Consider the following 18,177-nt stretch of genomic DNA (forward strand, 5'->3'; position numbering starts at 1 on the left):
GTTAGTCATGACCCAGAGGGATAACGGTATAAAGAGAAACGGAGATCTTTGGGAATTCTTGACTATAAATTAAAGGAAGTAATTCTGTCACGGCAAATAAGGTTTTAAATTTCTTCCAATAAATTTAAAATTTAAATTTAACCAATAAGCCAAAAAGGACAAGCGAAACTACCAGGAAAACACGCCGGATGTTTAATCATCAAATGCATGGAAATTGCCAAAATATTTTTAACAAACTTTAAATAAATCTAACAACAGGTTTTAAAAACGTTTGTGAGTCATTTATTCCTGTACATTAAAGAAAAAGGTCATACAAACAAATAGGCTTATGACTTACATGTATACATTTATTACGTGTACCCATGTGCATTGTACTATTTAAAAACTGAATCGATCTTAAAACTAATATTAAGTTATTACTCACGACAACGTGCTTATGAATCCTAGAAAATATACATATAACTTCACTTCAAAATCTTACCAACAACAAACACATGTCGATTTTTTTTCTTACTAGTCTCCAAACGCGTATACATATTCCTTGTTTATAGATCCTTAAGGACACCGAGATAAAAGTATTCCATCTATAGAATCATTACACGCCTCAAATGACACCATGCATGACAATAGTACTAACCATTTATCAATGATTTTTTTTTCTAATCGCTTTTATCGATTTTAATTTTTTATTTACATCAATCCTTTAAATCACTGTTCTCGCTAAAAGAAAGATGTATACCTTAGCTCGTATTGATCTTAAAGAACAGGTGTATACGTCACATTATGAAATCACATACATGTAATAATAAAGGCCAAACAGTTTATGCTTCGAACTTTGTAGAAGTAATTGAGATTTCTAATTTCATGTAACACCATCATAAAACATTACAAAATTGTACGTACGGTAAGCAGTCGTAAATAAATTTCCACAAACTGTTATCCAATATGTGAATGTTGAACCCATAATCACATGAACGACAACTCTCAAAACAACGAAATTCTGTAGTGGTTAATTAAATAGCGGGTTTATTGGGCGGGGTTACAGTAGTAATACACATTAGTATGTGCGGATCCCTAAATTTACAGGGGTCCTTTTGTTTTGGCCAGATGAGGTTGGGCGCGGTGCTGTCATGTTGTAAATTTTGAATTTACCGGGTGGCAGTAAATACAAAATTTACAACATGACAAAATTTACTGGGTGGCAGTAAATACAAAATTTACAACATGACAACTTGTCATGTTGTAAATTTTGTATTTACTGCCACCCGGTAAATTCAAAATTTACAACATGACAGTGCGGTGGCAAAATAAGTTTGAATTTTCTAGAGGGAAACCGGATCTCCTGACACCCCACCCCCTTTCGAAATCCGCGAATGTAAGGATAGTATTAATCAAGGGCCAGAGGGGAGGACCTACCCCCCCCCCCCCCCCACTTATTCTCGCAATGCCCCCCCCCCCCATTTTTGAGAAGAATTAAGCCCCCCCCCCCCCCCGCTTTAAAAAAAGATATTACTTGCCTGAGTAGTATAGTACTTCACTACAAGAATTTGCCATATTGCTCGTCGTTCAGTATATATGACTCATCCTACGGAACTCAACAATGGAGGGATGCACAAGATCCCGCTAGAACTTAATACTGCGCACAAAAGATATACGAATGTGGCCAAGCTATTTTATCAAATTACTTATATAGCAACAAACATTGTTTGCCGACTAAATTCTTTTGACAATGCACTTACTCGAAACAAAATCAAGCGAGACCCCGTCAACTTGCACCTTTGTTGGTCAAGTACATGTAGATTTTATCGCTGGGTGGCTATGATGGTATACAGGTGAACATTGTATTTCTAAATGGTGTAACGAAAGTGAAATAATTTGCCATCATGCATTATAGGAGTTCCCAAAGGTTCGTGCAGGATAATTTTGAGATTTCTTGAGTTACTATTGCACATGGCATCTACTGCACTATTGATTTTGTGGTACAAAAAAAAAATTAACTAGTATAGACGATTATTTGGGATTTATTGGAGTAAGCTGGGTTAGAAGGTTATGCCATCTCGTGCAATTTGTTGTCCTCTCTAGCTTTAGAAGAAGGCAGGTAACCATGTTATTTATGCTGTACCAACTGTCATAAATGTAATGGTAAAATTTTGAGAGCAGGCTGGTCTTTAAACATCTATTTACTCAAAAAAAGTATTTTAGGTTTTACAAAAGAAAAAAACCAACAAAACCATATAATACATGTTTTGGGGAGCATATAATATATTCTATATGTATTATTATATAAATTCACTAGATGTGCTTTAAATGAAGCTTTAAATGAATATACATGTATGCAGTGCTGTGCCTAGCTGCAGGACTGTAGCTCCCGGTCTGAAAAAATTCGGATGGACGCCCATCCGAATTTTTTCAGACCGGGAGCTACAGTCCTGCAGCTATGCTGTGCCACAAAAGAAAAAAAATTATGAAACGCAAAAAATATGTACATGTATATGAATATTTTACGAAAATGGTTAAGAACTCCAGCTGTTTCCTTATCTATTTCCTTTTTTCTGTTTTGCTGCAGTCATTCTCATAGCGTCATGGGTCCTGCATTTGCGTCCACTCGTAACCGCGCGACGTCCCACGACCACAAGTGGTCTCAGGACCCCTGACGCCACGAGTGGACGCAGTCGCAGTGTGTCTGGCGTCATATATAAGGATGGGTCGCATGCAGTCTTTGATCATGTCTATTTTTAAAGTATCGTGGATGGCTGCCGTCACAAATGTTCATCTTAATTCTCAGCCTCAAATCTTGGATTTAATATTTGGACACTTGTAGTTTTAATAAATGTTATTTAACAATTATGTTATATTCATTTTATCATGATATATTACAGAGTATAAAAATATAACATCATTAAAGAAATTTGGAGAAAGGATTGTCTTTGTTATTGCTGGGAAATCCCGTTACATAAATATTTTGATAGTGGTGACAGCGGGGCCTGGTCTGCGTTCTAGGTCCTAGATATAACGCACCGTCTGTTTAGACGCTAGGTCTCAGATTTGAAGCTGGAAATATTCAACAAAAACTTATTCCATAGACATAATTTGTCAATTTCAATATACACAGCAACTTATAGGTTGAATAGCACTTCACTACATAAATAAGAATAGCAACTCATTATATAAAAAAGATTAATTTCATGTTTTTCGAAAAGTAGTACTAACTAAGGTAGCAATATATAATTTAATGGAATTAAATATTTAGGCTACGGATATCTACGTGTACGTAGCGAGTAGGCTAGCTTACCGCTTTAAAACAGAGTAGCTGCTACGTAGCCACGGTCTCAGGCAAAGATCGGGAGCCTCTCCAGCTCTCCCCAGATGGTTCTGAGAGGATGATATATATTATACCATAGTTTCCGCCCAGTAAAGTATGCCGTAACCTATTGTGGAAATTCCTTGTTGACCTTTTTAATGTAGAGAAACTATTCAAAAACTTGCATTTATTATTGCCTAAGAAACATTTGATCTGTAGGCTTATTTTAAACGTTAACGTTTCAAGTTAAAAATCTTTACTGATCTTATAGGTACTGCCTTACAATGCAGACACGTAGCATCGTGTTTGAAATTGGGAAAGAGGACAGGCTCATTCAAAAAATCTTGACAAGCAAACAAGGACAAGTTCCTGATCATAAAAATCATGAAAACCTTAATCCGTGGGTGGTGGGGATATTAATACCTATATAACTTCAAATTCACTCTTAATTTTCTTATTTTCATTTCAATATTTTACATACTCTCAAAAAAGGGGGCAACTCCATGATAATTCAATTCAAAACATTTTGCTGCAATGTAAGTATTCTCTTTTGAGAAGTGGACAGGCATAGCCTATGTAGGCTATGCCTGTCCACCAGTCTCAAAAGAGAATACAATGTAAGTTACTATTTTTAAAATCTCTCTGAATTTGATTCAACATATATAACTATATTATTATTTCTAATTGTAACTTAGTTACAGAGCAGATGTAAAACTGTACTTACCACCATCAGTATTTGGTCTAAAGTTCCTTAAAAGAAGCGGTTTTTTTACCCTCAGGTGCCAACTTAAATAGAGACGATTTGCTTCACCACCTCTATGCTAGTCCTTAAGAAAAAGAGAACCAGCACAGCCATGAGAAGTCGCGGGAATAGATATGTTTAATTATTAGCAAATTCAATTAAAAAATGGATCCAAGAAGGGTATGAATTGTTAAACAAAGAATATGGGTTATGAAATATTTGTATTCTGTACGTTTTAACCTCTTCTAATGTTAAATGTGCGTATCGATAATGATCATAGTGTACCGAATTTCCTCAAAAGAAACACATTTATGAATGCTAACGATATTTGTTGAGGGCTTGAGGCTAAACATTTTGTATTGACATGATTATCATTATATCAAAAACTATTTTCAGAGTTTTCTTGGAGACACCTCTACAAATGCCACAGATGCAAGTTTCTCTTTCAATGGGTATGTATAGCATTAGTGCTTATCTAAAGCTGACATTATTGTCAAACAAGTTTTGAATACAAATTGGTTTGTGATCTTAACTTGTTTTTCAAAGAAAACCGTATGTTTGCATGTATAAATTATTCAAACTTTTTTTTTCAAAGTCAAATTTATTTAATTAACGTTGATAATGATTTTACCAGCTGATGAGTTCTGAATACCATAGAGGGAAACAATACTGTCATGTAACCAAGTTTGCAATAAGCAGGGTACACAAAATAGTATGCAATTAAATAACAAAATAGCTGGCATCCTACTTTACATAGATGACAGCAAAGTGAGCCAGTCCCAGCAATAATAAAACAGTACTTCATTAAAGTACATTATGGGTATGGACTCCAAAAATATTGGGTGCCACGTGGCTTGCCCAGTAATGGGGTAGACCAGGGTCAGAGGTTAGGAATGTAGAGGTTTTGAGGGGAACATAAACATTGTAAAACCCAATTTCACTACATTACAGTTCATTTCTAGATAAAACATATCAGTTCTGTTTAGTTTGATCACCAATTGAACCCATAATTGATGCAATGAATAAGATTCATTGCATTACAAAAGTACATTGATTTTGTTATCCAAGTCTGTTGTTGAACACAAAGAGTTCAAGGTGGATATTTTGTCAAATTGAACGAGGGGGAATAAGCTGTCTTGCTTTACATTTTCACCTTTGCTAATTATCATTATCGATTAAAACTGAAGTTCCTATGTTATAACAAGCATAAATCTAATGCTCTTTATATTACAGGGGGATTAGATCGCAGTTTGACAGCAGAGAGGTTTCCTCATTACGAGGTGATGACAAAAGAAAGCACTCTGAAAGACGAAGTCTTAATATACAAAAATGTAAGTTTGGTTTGTATTCATTGTAACTAAAACAAAATAAATTATGCTGTGTGTTTTAACATTGATGTTAGATTTCAGTTTAATTTGAAATAATTTAATTCTGGTTGTAACGCGCTTTCTGATTGGCTAAAAAATTATTTTATATCGTATAAAGAATGTTGCCTACGTCATAGTAAGACTAACGTCAAAAATGTATCAATACGCCTGACGTTACGTTTGAATTTTATACAATTTAACGTCATTTCAAAGGTCAAATGACCGTTTTTATTTACAATGAAGATTAAAAAAATTAGATTATAAGCAATGAATTCAATATTTATTTGTTTTATACGATATAAAATGGTTTGAAACAGTTTACGCTTTTTTATAAACCGCTTCGCGGTTTATAAAGCGTAAACTGCCTCAAACCATTTTATATCGTATAAAACAAATAAATATTGAATTCATTCCTTAAAGTGAAAAGTGTATTCCTAGTCTTTTATGTAAGTTAAATATTTCAGAGTGAAACATAAAAGTATATTTGAATGTATTAAAATATTTTTAATAATTGAACCATAAAATCATGTGCATAATTAATTGATTGAAAAACTCATGGCAGTTTTTCGATTCTTTAATCCAGTATGTTGATTCTTTGATATGTAAGCATGGTAAGGGAAAGCATTTTGTAAATTTGATACAATGAGGTGATGTTTAATATCAAATACTCATTTGAATTTATCAGCTACCTTTAATAAATTGAAATGTATTTTACTGCCTATACATTTAATGTTTTTAAGTGAAATACGTATTTTATAATTTGATATTTAAGTCTTTTTACAGGTTATAGTAAACCTTTACTGTGGTTTCATTAATATTCAAGGGTATCAATTTTCGTGGATAAAGTGAAAATCACAGTTTCAAGGATACGTAAATTCGTGGCCAATGACCCTATCAATACCAAATATTAGTAGAAATTGCAGTTCAATGAATATTTAATTTCAAGGATAAACTTAACAACGAAATCAATGAAAATTGGTATTCAACGAATATTGATAAAACCACAGTATTATATTGCATTTTCTTCTGTGCAAATTTTTGCTTCTGAAATCAAATTAAATTTGTGACATCATGTAAATTTAGATATTAAAAAATACCAAAAAATGATCAAACAAAGTGGCCTTCCCCATATAATTAAATGAATTATGAATGTAAGGCATGTTTTTGATGCAAAAAAAAATTGCTGACAGTTCTAAGAACTAATGCTCTTTCTGTTCATCAACATGCATGTCATCTTAGAATCCCCTTTATAGAGATTGATGTTGGAAAAGTCAAAATCATATGTTTTGATATTGATATATTTGCATTTCGTTATTTTCTTGACAGCCTTACAAATTCTTGATGACAGCGTCTCGTCACCGTCCCTTCGGTCAAGGACAGGAGGTCTACGACGGGCATCTTGTGAGTTATTTATTAGATATACTGTAGATTCTTAATTAAATGCGAGGAATTAATATTCGTTAAAATTGCGAGAAGCACCCTTCGCGGATTTAAAAATCTTGCGCCGTTATTTTTCTTGGAGTTTAGGACTATAAGAATTTTGGATAAAAGTTCTGTGTTCACGATTATATATTTTGCAATATGATATAAAACAGTGGGATCGCGGAATTAAGTGCTCGCGAAATATAAGGAATTTACAATATCTATTTTGAATACTTGTGTACTGTAAACTTTGAAACAAAGTGAATGTTATTGAAATATTTCATTGATGATTTTGATTGTATGGTTTGTGTAAAAACGATTTTTAGATCAAACCTATGACAATAGATTTTATTGTATTCTCTTACTTGATTATGATTTTCGTATTTAAACAATTTGAAATTTTTCATTAGATGCTCCAAAATCTCTCACACCAAGCTCCAAATATGACACCTCTGTACAGTTTACTCCATCAAGGACACAACAGTTCTCACAGAATGAGGTAAACACATAATTTTTGAAATTCAGACTTCTCAAATACTGTAGACAGGGTAAGTTTTGCCTTATGTTATTTTCACCAAAGATTTTGCCTTGTACTGACTTTGTCGTAACACAGTGGTTAATAAAGAGAAGTAACATGCCATTTTTAATTTGTATATTGTCAGTCAGGGCAAAAAGGAGCAAAAATGATACAGGAGTAATGAATGCAGTACATCACTAGAAAATTCTTTTTTTTTTTCCTCATTTCTTCGGTTACAATGAATATTTTACTGAAGCCTATACAAATTTTTTCAGTCACAAATTGGGAGACACATGGCAAGTTCTACGATGTATGGGCAGTCCATGCTAACAAACATGGTAGGTCTGGAGGTTTTTTGTCTCACATTTCAATTAGAATAATTTACAGTCAATTGTGCTTAACAGGAATTTCTCATGAAAAAAGTCAAAGCATCAAAATATGTGTACTAGTACTGTAAGTGCAAATTTGACTACTAGATTTTTAAAAAATTATATTTATTTGTCAGTATGATGTCAGACATTAAAAAAATTCCTTTCTCACATGTCAGTGTGTTCAACTGTTGTGTTCTTTTTTGCATCATAATTATTAAAAGTTTGGACATACATGTAGCTTTGTAAAGCATGAAGTAGTCTTCTCAATAAGGTTATACTTTTTTACTAATAGTCAACACATGCATGACATTGCTCTACTTATGCATACATGGTACTGTAGATGTGGCTCAACTTGCTAAATAAGATGTCATATGTTTTCAGGGAGAAGAATTTACAGAAGAAATCACAACAACAAATGTAGCTCTGCTTCTAGATGAGGACCCAGGAATATCTGGTATGTATATATACAGAGAGAGATATTCAAAACCTATTCTATTATACTTTTCCTAATCAAAGTAGAAGTCTTTGTATCTGATTTTGCAGTGCTTTTATCATGGCATTGATTTAAGGTGTTGTCATAGCATATTATATGTCGCAATGATTTGAAGCAATGTAATTGTAGCCACCTTGTCTTATATCATGACATTGATTTGACACTGTGTTATTTAATCTTTCCATGTACCATGGTTACAATTTGTCATATATCATTTTAATAACTTGACGCCGTGTCGTTGTAGCTTGTCGCGGGATGTACCGAGACTTCCTGCAGTGTATGAAGGACCGACCCTCAGAGACCCAGGTGTTTGATTTGTTGTCCGACTACGAGCGGGTATGTCAGGAACAGGTGGTCTACATGTACAAGCTCGTCAACAGGGCCGCCAGCCGCAGCGAACCCAAGTAAGCCCTAATTGAGAAAGAGATACACACAGGGAAGTTCCGCTGTAGACCTAATGTACTGCAGTTTGCAGTACTGTAGATTCCTAATTAAACGCGAGGAATTAATTTTTGCGTAAAATCGCGAGGAGCAACCTTCACTGATTTTAAAATTTTGCTTTTATTTTTCAACCAGTTTTGAACTAAAGGAAATTATAACAAAACATTGGTGATAGCGATTTCATATTCTCACTATTTGATACAAAACATGGGAATTGCAGAATTAAGTACTCGCTTAAAATAAGGAATTTACAGTATTAAATTCAGCAGTGTCAAAAACATTTACTAAGCATCTTCATCCCTTACAGAGATTTTATTTCAAGTGTTTAGTATCATGTCCAGTTGTTTCAAACATCATTATTACTAATCTATAGAGCTTTATAGAAAGTTTAAAGGGTTTAATTTGAAACTTCTTAAGAGAACACTAGTTCCAATTCAGAAAATTTATTATAAATCTTATGAATGAACTTTTCGTGGTAAGCATCATCCTTTTCTTTTGTAGATACCAGAAAACATTTAACATGCTTCACATGCTAGAAATGGAGAAACATACATGGCAGCTGATAAATGTTTTGTTTCATGATCGCTTGGAGAAAGAGTTACAGGACATGCAGATGGCTGTAGATGATATTGTAAGAACTATGGAATGTAATCTTATAAGAACTATGGAATGTAATCTTGTAAGAATTATGGAATGTAATCTTTAAAATTTTTAGAATACAGATTCATAATACATGCATAGAACATTTTGGATGTATATAGCTAATTTAGCAGGTTTTTAAAAACATTCTAAATGGTTTATGTAGAAAGTGAATGAATTAGCTATTTACAATGTAAGTCATTTAGATTTCGAAATATGATCTTCAATATTGTTCTTATTGTTACCAGAGTCCTCTGACCAGTATGAAGCAGAGTGAACAGCAGGCAGTGACCAAGTTGTTTGATAAAGACAGCACTATCAGGGAGAGTCAGGTAAATACACGTATGCTCCATCAAATGTGAGAGTCTGGTATTATATACTGTATCATTGAAAGCCAGGTGCTAAACTACATGCATACTATATCTGATAAAAACTAGGAAAATATACATGTACCATATTGATAGAATCATGTGATAAACTACAGCATCAGAAAAGATGGGAGGATGTGAAAGCTGTAGTATTTGTAGTCGTAAAGCATTCTTGCCATTTTGATCGTAAATGTGTAGATATACTGTCAAAGACCCTCTATATATCTGTTACAGTTGGTGATAGACTGGTTAGAGAAATGTGCCCATGACGTGATGGATAACTATGGAGACAATGTGAAATTCTTCTCAGACCGGGCTGTTGCATGGTAAGCCAAAATACATCCACATTATTCAAAATGTACTTTGTTCAGTGTTCAGTTTCTTTTGTATATTTTTTGTAAAGTTTAATCTTTGGTCTTTTTCTTGAATTATAACAACATGAAAACTCAATAGATTAAAAGGTCAAAGGTAATAACTTGTAGAGTTCGGGGGCAAATTGATCCATAGTGTTAAAGAAATATGTTTTGTAGGGCAAATTGTATGTTTTTAGAGATATAGGTTTTTAACTTAAACCAAGATATTTTTTGATAAGACAAAAACTTCATTTTTTATGTTCTAAACATTGTGGTCACCATTTTGCAGGGAGAATACACTTCACAAACTGAAGAAGTCAGGAGGGGTGACGTATGGAAATGAGAGACCCCTGGTCACTGAAATGGTGTGTATCATTTATGGAAGGCTTCAAGAAAATGGCTGATAATATTTGATTACCTACCTGTTTTAAGTCATAATAAAACCATATGGTTTTTAACAATGCAGTTTGTAGACTAAGAGAAGATAATTTGTCTATTTTTCATTAAAACTTATAGAATGAATTGCAAAGCTACCAAATTTATGCATACATAAACATTGTTTGGTTAAAAATTCTAAAACTATAATTTCTTTTTTAATAAGTATTTGTATTGAAGAGATGACAAATTATGCTACTAAAAAACAAAAGACAAAATATCATGCAAATTATACGTTTTAAGTGCAAGTCATTGTAACATTAATAAAAAGAAGTTTGATAATTTATTTTATAAAGTAATGCTCTTAGCCGATAAAATAGGGCATTAAAAACAGAAAATATATTTATTTAATCGATCATATTTGATGTTACAGGACCCAGATGCCCCGTTCCGTCAGAAGAAAATGCTGGATGACCTAGATCAGGAGGATGAGGGGCGACTTCTACAGTACCTGTTCATCTGTCTGCGAGCTGGACAGATAGAGAAGGTCAGGATGCTTCAAAAGTTACTGTCATGACTATTCTGTGAACTTACTGACATTACATGTATACTAATTTGTTTGCATATTTTTACTAACATATCAGATTTTGAAACAGCTTAGTGTAAAAAAAAAAATGAATGAGTATTGTTTTGCTACAAATAAGACACTTGCAGCATCAGTTTAATTGATACTGTCCCACTCTGTTCTAGGCCCAGGAAGTGTGCAAGAGCCACGGTCAGGCCTGGAGAGCCGCTACCCTGGAGGGGTGGAGACTGTACCATGACCCAAACTTTGAGGGACCCAATGGACAGATTGACCCTGTGGTGGGGAACCCGTACCGAGTGGTCTGGAAGAGCATGTGTTGGGCCATGGCCTCTGATGTAAGTCTTCCAGCAATGTCTCCTAAGAAGGGCGTATGATTGACACAATGTTAAACTGTTAAGAATATGTTTGCTGGTAACTTTTTAGCGTTCATATCTTTAAAAATTTTGTCAATTTTATACATCAACTTGGAGAAACTGTACCTGTCTTTGAAGAATTATTGTCTTTATTTACAATTGATAAAAATAGCAATATGAATGCATGTATGTCAATGAGAACAATTCAAATCTTACGGAGAGACACCTCAACACTTGTGTTATGTGGTACTTTTGGATCTTTAGACAAAGTATGATGTGTATGAGAAGAGCCTGTATGGTGCTCTGAGTGGGAACCTGCGGGCGATGTTACCCGTCTGTAAGTCCTGGTCGGACCACGTGTGGGCCCATTACAAGGTCCTGGTGGACATCCGGGCAGAGACAGAGATCAGGACCATGTGTGCAGTGGACAAAAGTCTGGACATTCCTCAGGAGTACTGGGATCAACCGTATGTCATTTTCATTGAAGTCTACATCCGTATGTCATTAACATTGAAGCCAATAACAGTTTGTTAATACAAAAAGTTTGTTAGTACATTTTTGCCTAAACTGGAATCATATCACATTTATGCCTATCTACAAACAACTCTTCAGAATTTATGTATTGAAATTTAACTAAATACACATAGCCACCATATAAATACCATTTCACAAAACTTGTTTAGTTCATGAAGTTCTTGTACAGGTTTCTTAAGCAGAAATTGTATGAAAGATACTGACTGAATGTTAACTTATTTTATTTTCTTGTTTAAACAATTGAAGGTCTGACCCAGAATCCATCTTTAATCGCATCGAAGCCAATGAGGTAAGTTGTACATGTACTTAAAATTTATTATGTTTTCAGTATACATGAACATTAGATTTTGATTCATGTTGATAAACAACTACAGGTTATTAATGCTAGTATACATAATTTTCAGAATGTTCAGAGAGAGTCTCAAGATTTCTACCATGTGATCCAGAAGTGGGTCATTCTAGGTGATGTGGAAAGTGAGTAGCATTGTGACCTGTTGAACTGCTTTACATAGCATTGAAATCATATGGAAAGTTTTATAATCACAGATAAGTATTTAATTAAGTTTTATTACAGTCTTTGTAATTACATGGTTTCTGGTGTTTTTTCATACAGAACTTCTAGATTTGATGGCCCAGTGGATAAGAGGACAGGAAAACACCTTGCCGCAGCATTTAATCCGCTTCATGGCTCATGTTGTACTATTCCTCAGAAGCACACAACATCGAGTGAATGTAAGTATTCTTTAGTAAGATTTTACAAGTCAAGAATGGGGTGTCAATATTTGGAAGTAAAGCTTTAACTTGCAGTGATAAATCTATTAATAATCAGACCAAGATTAAGATAACCAATTGTGCAAGATAAAAATTTCAGGTTTTAGGCCTGTTGTTCGAATGAAGTATTTGGTGTAACTTGCAAGTAATTTTTTTGGAATTCATCTTATTCACTGACCATGAAAATTTGTTACAGGAGGATAAGTGTAATGTAATATTGGAGGCCTATGTTAAATATCTGATAGAGGAGGACCACAAGGAACTCGTCTCTTTCTACGTTTCCAAACTACCGCCCGCCGCGCAGGTTCACTGGTACGCACTCTTCCTGGAAGGTAAGGCCGCCGAAAATTTAGATCACTTTCTGTACATGATTGGCCTTGTATGAAATATCTCTATTCATCAGTTAAATTTATCTTTTATAAAACGTATCCATCGGTTTATAATTGTGTCCATTTATCAAATTCAATTTCTATACTTAAAGTAGCTACTGAATCTTTTAAAGAATTATCTGCATTATTAGATCATTTTACTTGTGTACTATTGAACTTTTTTAACAATAAAACTAACAAGAATTGGGATAATTCTATTGTCCAGCAAATATTAAAAAGATTTATTAACTCTTTTAGAAAGTGAGGAAAAATTTTATAATACAGTACAGGTAGTGTAGAAATGACTTGAATAACAATCGCTTCTGATACCATCTGGATTGCAGGAATCACAGATGTGGATGAGAAGCAGATGTGTCTCCAGCTGGCGGAGGAGGTGTGTCTGGATATCCCACAAATCACCAAGACCGTGGTGGAGAACATCCGCAACAAGAGTGGCGGTGGGCTGGCCGCGGGGGAGGGGCTTAGTCTGGACGTCACGGTGACAGAGGTAGGTCAAAGGTCACACTGAGGTCAAGATCAATGTAGGAACCTGCCTGACTTCCGTGGTGAAATAGTAACTTAGTTGATGAGTACTGATGTACTGTCAATCACTTTTTATAAAGATGAATATTATTTACATAGAATTCTGCAAGACATTACATTGCATCAATTTTAAGTTCTAATTTTTCCCTTGTACAATCAAAGTCAATCATCTCATCAGCAATTTATAAAAAAGTTATTTATAGGGAACGTATACAATAACTGTACACACATAAGAAGATCTCATGATTCAGATAGTTGACCTGGCACAGACCTGCAATTTTTTATAAGGGTATGCATTTTTTTTTAGGTACTTTTATGAACTAATTTTTTTTCTTTCAGGAGGACAAGACGAAGATTGCAGCCATTGATTGGCTGGTATTTGATACGGCTCAGAGGGCTGAGGCAATGAAACAGGCCAATGCCGTCATGAGGACTTTCATTGGTGAGTAGCAATCTGATGAATGTACAGTCAAACTGCGTTATCTCGAACTAGATGGGACTTTGAAAACTTCGAGATATCCGATTATTCAAGATATCGAGGGTTAAATACTTAAAAATAAGTGGTTGGGACTTAATAATTCCTTCAACATATCCGTAGTATTCAAGATATCAGTGTTTGAGATAGCAAAGTTAAGCTGTATTTTTTTAATGCGAAAAATTTTGCAAATTGAAAAGATTATGGTTAAGTTATTTTGGCACTTAATTTTGATTATTTTAAAACTGTCTACTATCCATGTATACCCTGTACACAAGCTTATTTGACAGTAACTTTAATTTTGGCAATTTTAATACCTAAAAAATGAGTCAAAAATGCGTAAAGTTAAACTGCTATACATTACATGATTATGGAAGAAAACAAGAGGTTCGTATGCACTAAGTAAAGTAAATTCCTTTCAAACATTGCTGAAACTTTTTGATGAACATTTTGTTATGCTGACTGGCTAATGAAAAGCATGTACCTCCTTTGAATGCATGTTCTATGAAAATGAATTTCCATCTATTAGACATACAACAATACTTGCAGATACTAGTAAGGTTACAAAACTTTTATATAATCTGTGAATCCTTTGAAATATATATATATATTGACCAATGTTTGAATTTTTTTCAGCTGTTCAGAAATTGACAGCCGCCAGAGAAGTGTTCAACAAACTGCCAGTAGATTCTATAGACATCATCTACAGAAATTGGCATCTACAGGTGGGGTCACATGAAGCTATAAAAAATACTTCTACAGACAGTGTCACACAATAAGTCAATACATGTACACATATATTAACTGATGAAGAAGTTTTACAACATGCCAGTAAATTGATTCGTCCATTCTTGTTGTTTGTAGACTGGAACAGATGAGCTTTCAGCAGATGATGAGAATGCCATTCGAGAATACCTGTGTACAAAGGCCTACCTGGTAAGTTCCTCTGTCTCTCAACCCTAGTTGGTAAGAAATCTTTTTATTTAGTCAACACATGTAAGTAACCTTTCATTCATAAAAAAATATGATTCCATATTGGAAAATTCACACCACTCACACCGTGCTATGCTAGTAGATGGTACGTGAGGTACAATACAATTATACAACCACTCTAACAAATAAATGAAGGAATTTGTCTAACAAAAGGTGAAAAAATATAGATGTATTAATAAAATTATTACCGGTAGTTATAGATATATCAAGTTTGAATGTGTAATTAGTTTGATATGATGTGTACAAAAAGATTTTTTAATTTCTTTCAGGATGCTATGGATGGTTTCAATGAATGGTTCAACAAGTTCCACCACACAAAGCCGGCAGAACCATTAGCTCCCCATGCCGCATCCTTCACAGAGAAGGTGGCGTTCGAGCACCGCCTGAAGCAGTACGACCAGGAATTGGAGCGGTGGCAGCGCGGGCTGCTGGCCCAAACTGAGGTCGGTACCAAGTGTAGTGGTAGTGGGGTACTCCAGACAGTCTTTGGTTTAAGGACATGGCAAAATAAGTTGGTTTACAGTATATGAACAGTTGTGATTTGTTCATTATAATGCCTTATACTGTAAATTCCTTATATTAAGCGAGTACTTTATTCCGTGATTCCGCTGTTTTGCATCAAATTGCAAGAATATAAAATCGCGAATGCAGAACATTTACTCAAATTTTTTAAAGTTCTCAACTTTCAGAAAATAATGGTGAGGTTTTAAAATCCTCGAGTGGTGCTTCTTGCAATTTTACACGGATATAATTTCCTCTCGTTTAATAAGGAATTTACAGTATTCTTATCTGTCTCACTCAATTTATACCCACTAATTATGTCTCCCCTTTCAAAGGGGAGACATATTGTTTTTGTCGACTTTCTTTTTCTTATTCTTCATATTCTTCTTCTTATTCTTCTTCATCCAAATTTGTCCAGGCCGTAACTTAAATACCCTTAGACATTAAGACTTCAAACTTGGAACATAGGTAGATGGTATTGAGAAGGAGTGCACGCCACCAAAAGTTTTGACCTTGACCTATTTTGTTCTTCAAGGTCAAGCTTTTCATAAAAAATATTGTCTGGACCATAACACAAGACTCCTTTAACATACAGACTTTTAACTTGTATCATGGATAGATGGTATATAACCTAGTTGAACCTCACCAAAATTTTTGACCTTGACCTAGAATTTTTAGTTCAAGGTCATATTAGAAAAAACTTCATTGTTCAACTTCTGAATATACTTTGACAGAAGGACTTCAAACTTTAAACAAAGAACAATAATAATACACTTAGATGTACTATTGAATAATATTTGACCTTGACCATGTTTTACTCAAGGTCAAATTAAGAAAAAAATAACAAAATTTTGTCTGGGTCATAACTAATATAGCCTTTGACATTAAGACTTCAAACTTGGAACATAGGTAGATGGTATTGAGAAGGAGTGCACGCCACCAAAAGTTTTGACCTTGACCTATTTTGTTCTTCAAGGTCAAGCTTTTCATAAAAAACATTGTCCGGACCATAACACAAGACTCCTTTAACATACAGGCTTTTAACTTGTATCATGGATAGATGGTATATAACCTAGTTGAACCTCACCAAAATTTTTGACCTTGACCTAGAATTTTTAGTTCAAGGTCATATTAGAAAAAAACTTCATTGTTCAACTCCTGAACATACTTTGACAGAAGGACTTCAAACTTCAAACAAAGAACAATAATTATACACTTAGGTGTACTATTGATTTATATATGACCTTGACCATGTTTTACTCAAGGTCAAATTAAGAAAAAGATAATAAGATTTTCTAGGTCTGGGTAACATATAGCTGACATCATTTTTTTCAATTGTTAAATTTGCCCCCTATTACAATCCTTGGGGAGAAGGGGAGACATGTGTTTTTTTTTGTAAAAAAAAACAATACCCACTAGTTTATTTTTAAGATAATTGCTTTATACAGATAAACATCTTTTTCAGAACACAACCAAACTGATATACAATGTCCTGTTGTTTGCCAATGGAGGCTGGATGGTGGACCAGAGAGAGGTAACCATTTCTCAGCTTTATTTGATGTTCATTATTTGTTAGGGATAATGTAAATTTTAAGTGAAAAAAACAAGGCAGTTTTGATTTCACCGGACTAAGAACTTTTCAAGAGCTTTAAGTCAGTGTGCAAACTGTTTTCCAATGATTGAAGATTAAGATTATTTAAGGTATTTGTTGAATATTAAATCAACCAACCATGGAAATTGTGAAGTCCCTAATATCAGTGCATGTATTTTGAACTGAAAATGTGTTTAATGAATGTAAAGTATGATAAGTCTTCCATTATTTTGTAGGATGACTCGGACTCTGGTAGGAAGCAGCAGCTGGAATCATTACGACAGCTTACGATCCCGCGACTGTGCTTCCTGTTACACGACATTCTGCACAAGACGGAGCAGTACGGGGCGTGTCTACAGATCGCTGACCACGTGGCGTCCGAGCAGTTCACACTGTATAAGGTGGGTGTGCTCCATTAAACAATGTCTTGATGCACCTTTTACAAGATGTGAGGGTCGTGTTGCTTCTTTCTAATTGAATTGTTGTTGAATTTTTCATCTGTCAAAATTTTCTGATTTATGGATATAAAATGGTAAAATAGAAAGTTGTTGAAAAAAATCTGTTAGGTGAACATTATATGACAATCTACACAATGTAATTGATGTGTTGACTGATAGAGTCTAAATGGTAAAAATACAATGAAAGATGATGGGAAATCTTTATGCTGCAATGGATGTTGTTAAAGTGCTGTAGAAGTGAAGAGTAAATCATGCTCTGTGTTGCAGGTTTTCCGCCAGGACGAGTTGCAGCATCTGCTTCATCTGTTGCGAGAGTCTTCTGTGGCCGTTCTGAATCAGAACAAAGACCCACTGGGCTACGAAATAGAATGAGCCACGTGGGCAGTGACATGAAATAGACTGGGAAATATGCATTGGGAGTATGTTGTCATTCAATCATGGATCATTAGTGTTTTGTGACGTAAACTGAAAGGAGGAAGGCCATAAGTGTGTTGTCAAGTTATAGTTTTGATACATGAATGTAAGAAAATAAAACAGGTTAAAACATAAGTTTGGTATTGGTATTGTATTGAAATGACATCAGGAATGGGATTACCTGTACATAGAATTCTTCCG

General features: G+C 34.3%; 1 protein-coding gene across 1 annotated transcript; it reads left to right on the forward strand.

The window, feature by feature from the left end:
• Window positions 1–4,084: 4,084 nt before the first annotated feature.
• On the forward strand, window positions 4,085–18,111 carry LOC105346252 (nuclear pore complex protein Nup107). The gene is made up of 27 exons (XM_011454755.4): window positions 4,085–4,223; window positions 4,440–4,495; window positions 5,277–5,374; window positions 6,737–6,811; window positions 7,243–7,331; window positions 7,625–7,687; window positions 8,102–8,174; window positions 8,458–8,617; window positions 9,156–9,285; window positions 9,542–9,625; window positions 9,896–9,987; window positions 10,304–10,379; window positions 10,823–10,936; window positions 11,140–11,310; window positions 11,593–11,795; window positions 12,109–12,151; window positions 12,267–12,336; window positions 12,476–12,594; window positions 12,830–12,965; window positions 13,346–13,509; window positions 13,884–13,986; window positions 14,656–14,744; window positions 14,884–14,955; window positions 15,282–15,455; window positions 16,979–17,047; window positions 17,341–17,505; window positions 17,830–18,111. Exons 1-27 carry the CDS (start codon window positions 4,209–4,211, stop codon window positions 17,932–17,934), a joined length of 2,808 nt encoding a protein of 935 aa, XP_011453057.3. The 5' UTR covers window positions 4,085–4,208; the 3' UTR covers window positions 17,935–18,111.
• Window positions 18,112–18,177: the final 66 nt, after the last annotated feature.

This window comes from Magallana gigas, chromosome 8 (genome assembly GCF_963853765.1).
Source record: "Magallana gigas chromosome 8, xbMagGiga1.1, whole genome shotgun sequence".
Classification (NCBI taxonomy): Eukaryota; Metazoa; Mollusca; class Bivalvia; order Ostreida; family Ostreidae; genus Magallana; species Magallana gigas.

What these genes read in the sequence shown, in the direction of transcription:
- LOC105346252 (XM_011454755.4), top strand. An exon ending in AAGTCTTAATATACAAAAAT is followed by an intron (nt 5,375 to 6,736) that starts GTAAGTTTGGTT and finishes TTTTCTTGACAG; the next exon opens with CCTTACAAATTCTTGATGAC. An exon ending in ACAGAAATTGGCATCTACAG is followed by an intron (nt 14,745 to 14,883) that starts GTGGGGTCACAT and finishes TGTTGTTTGTAG; the next exon opens with ACTGGAACAGATGAGCTTTC.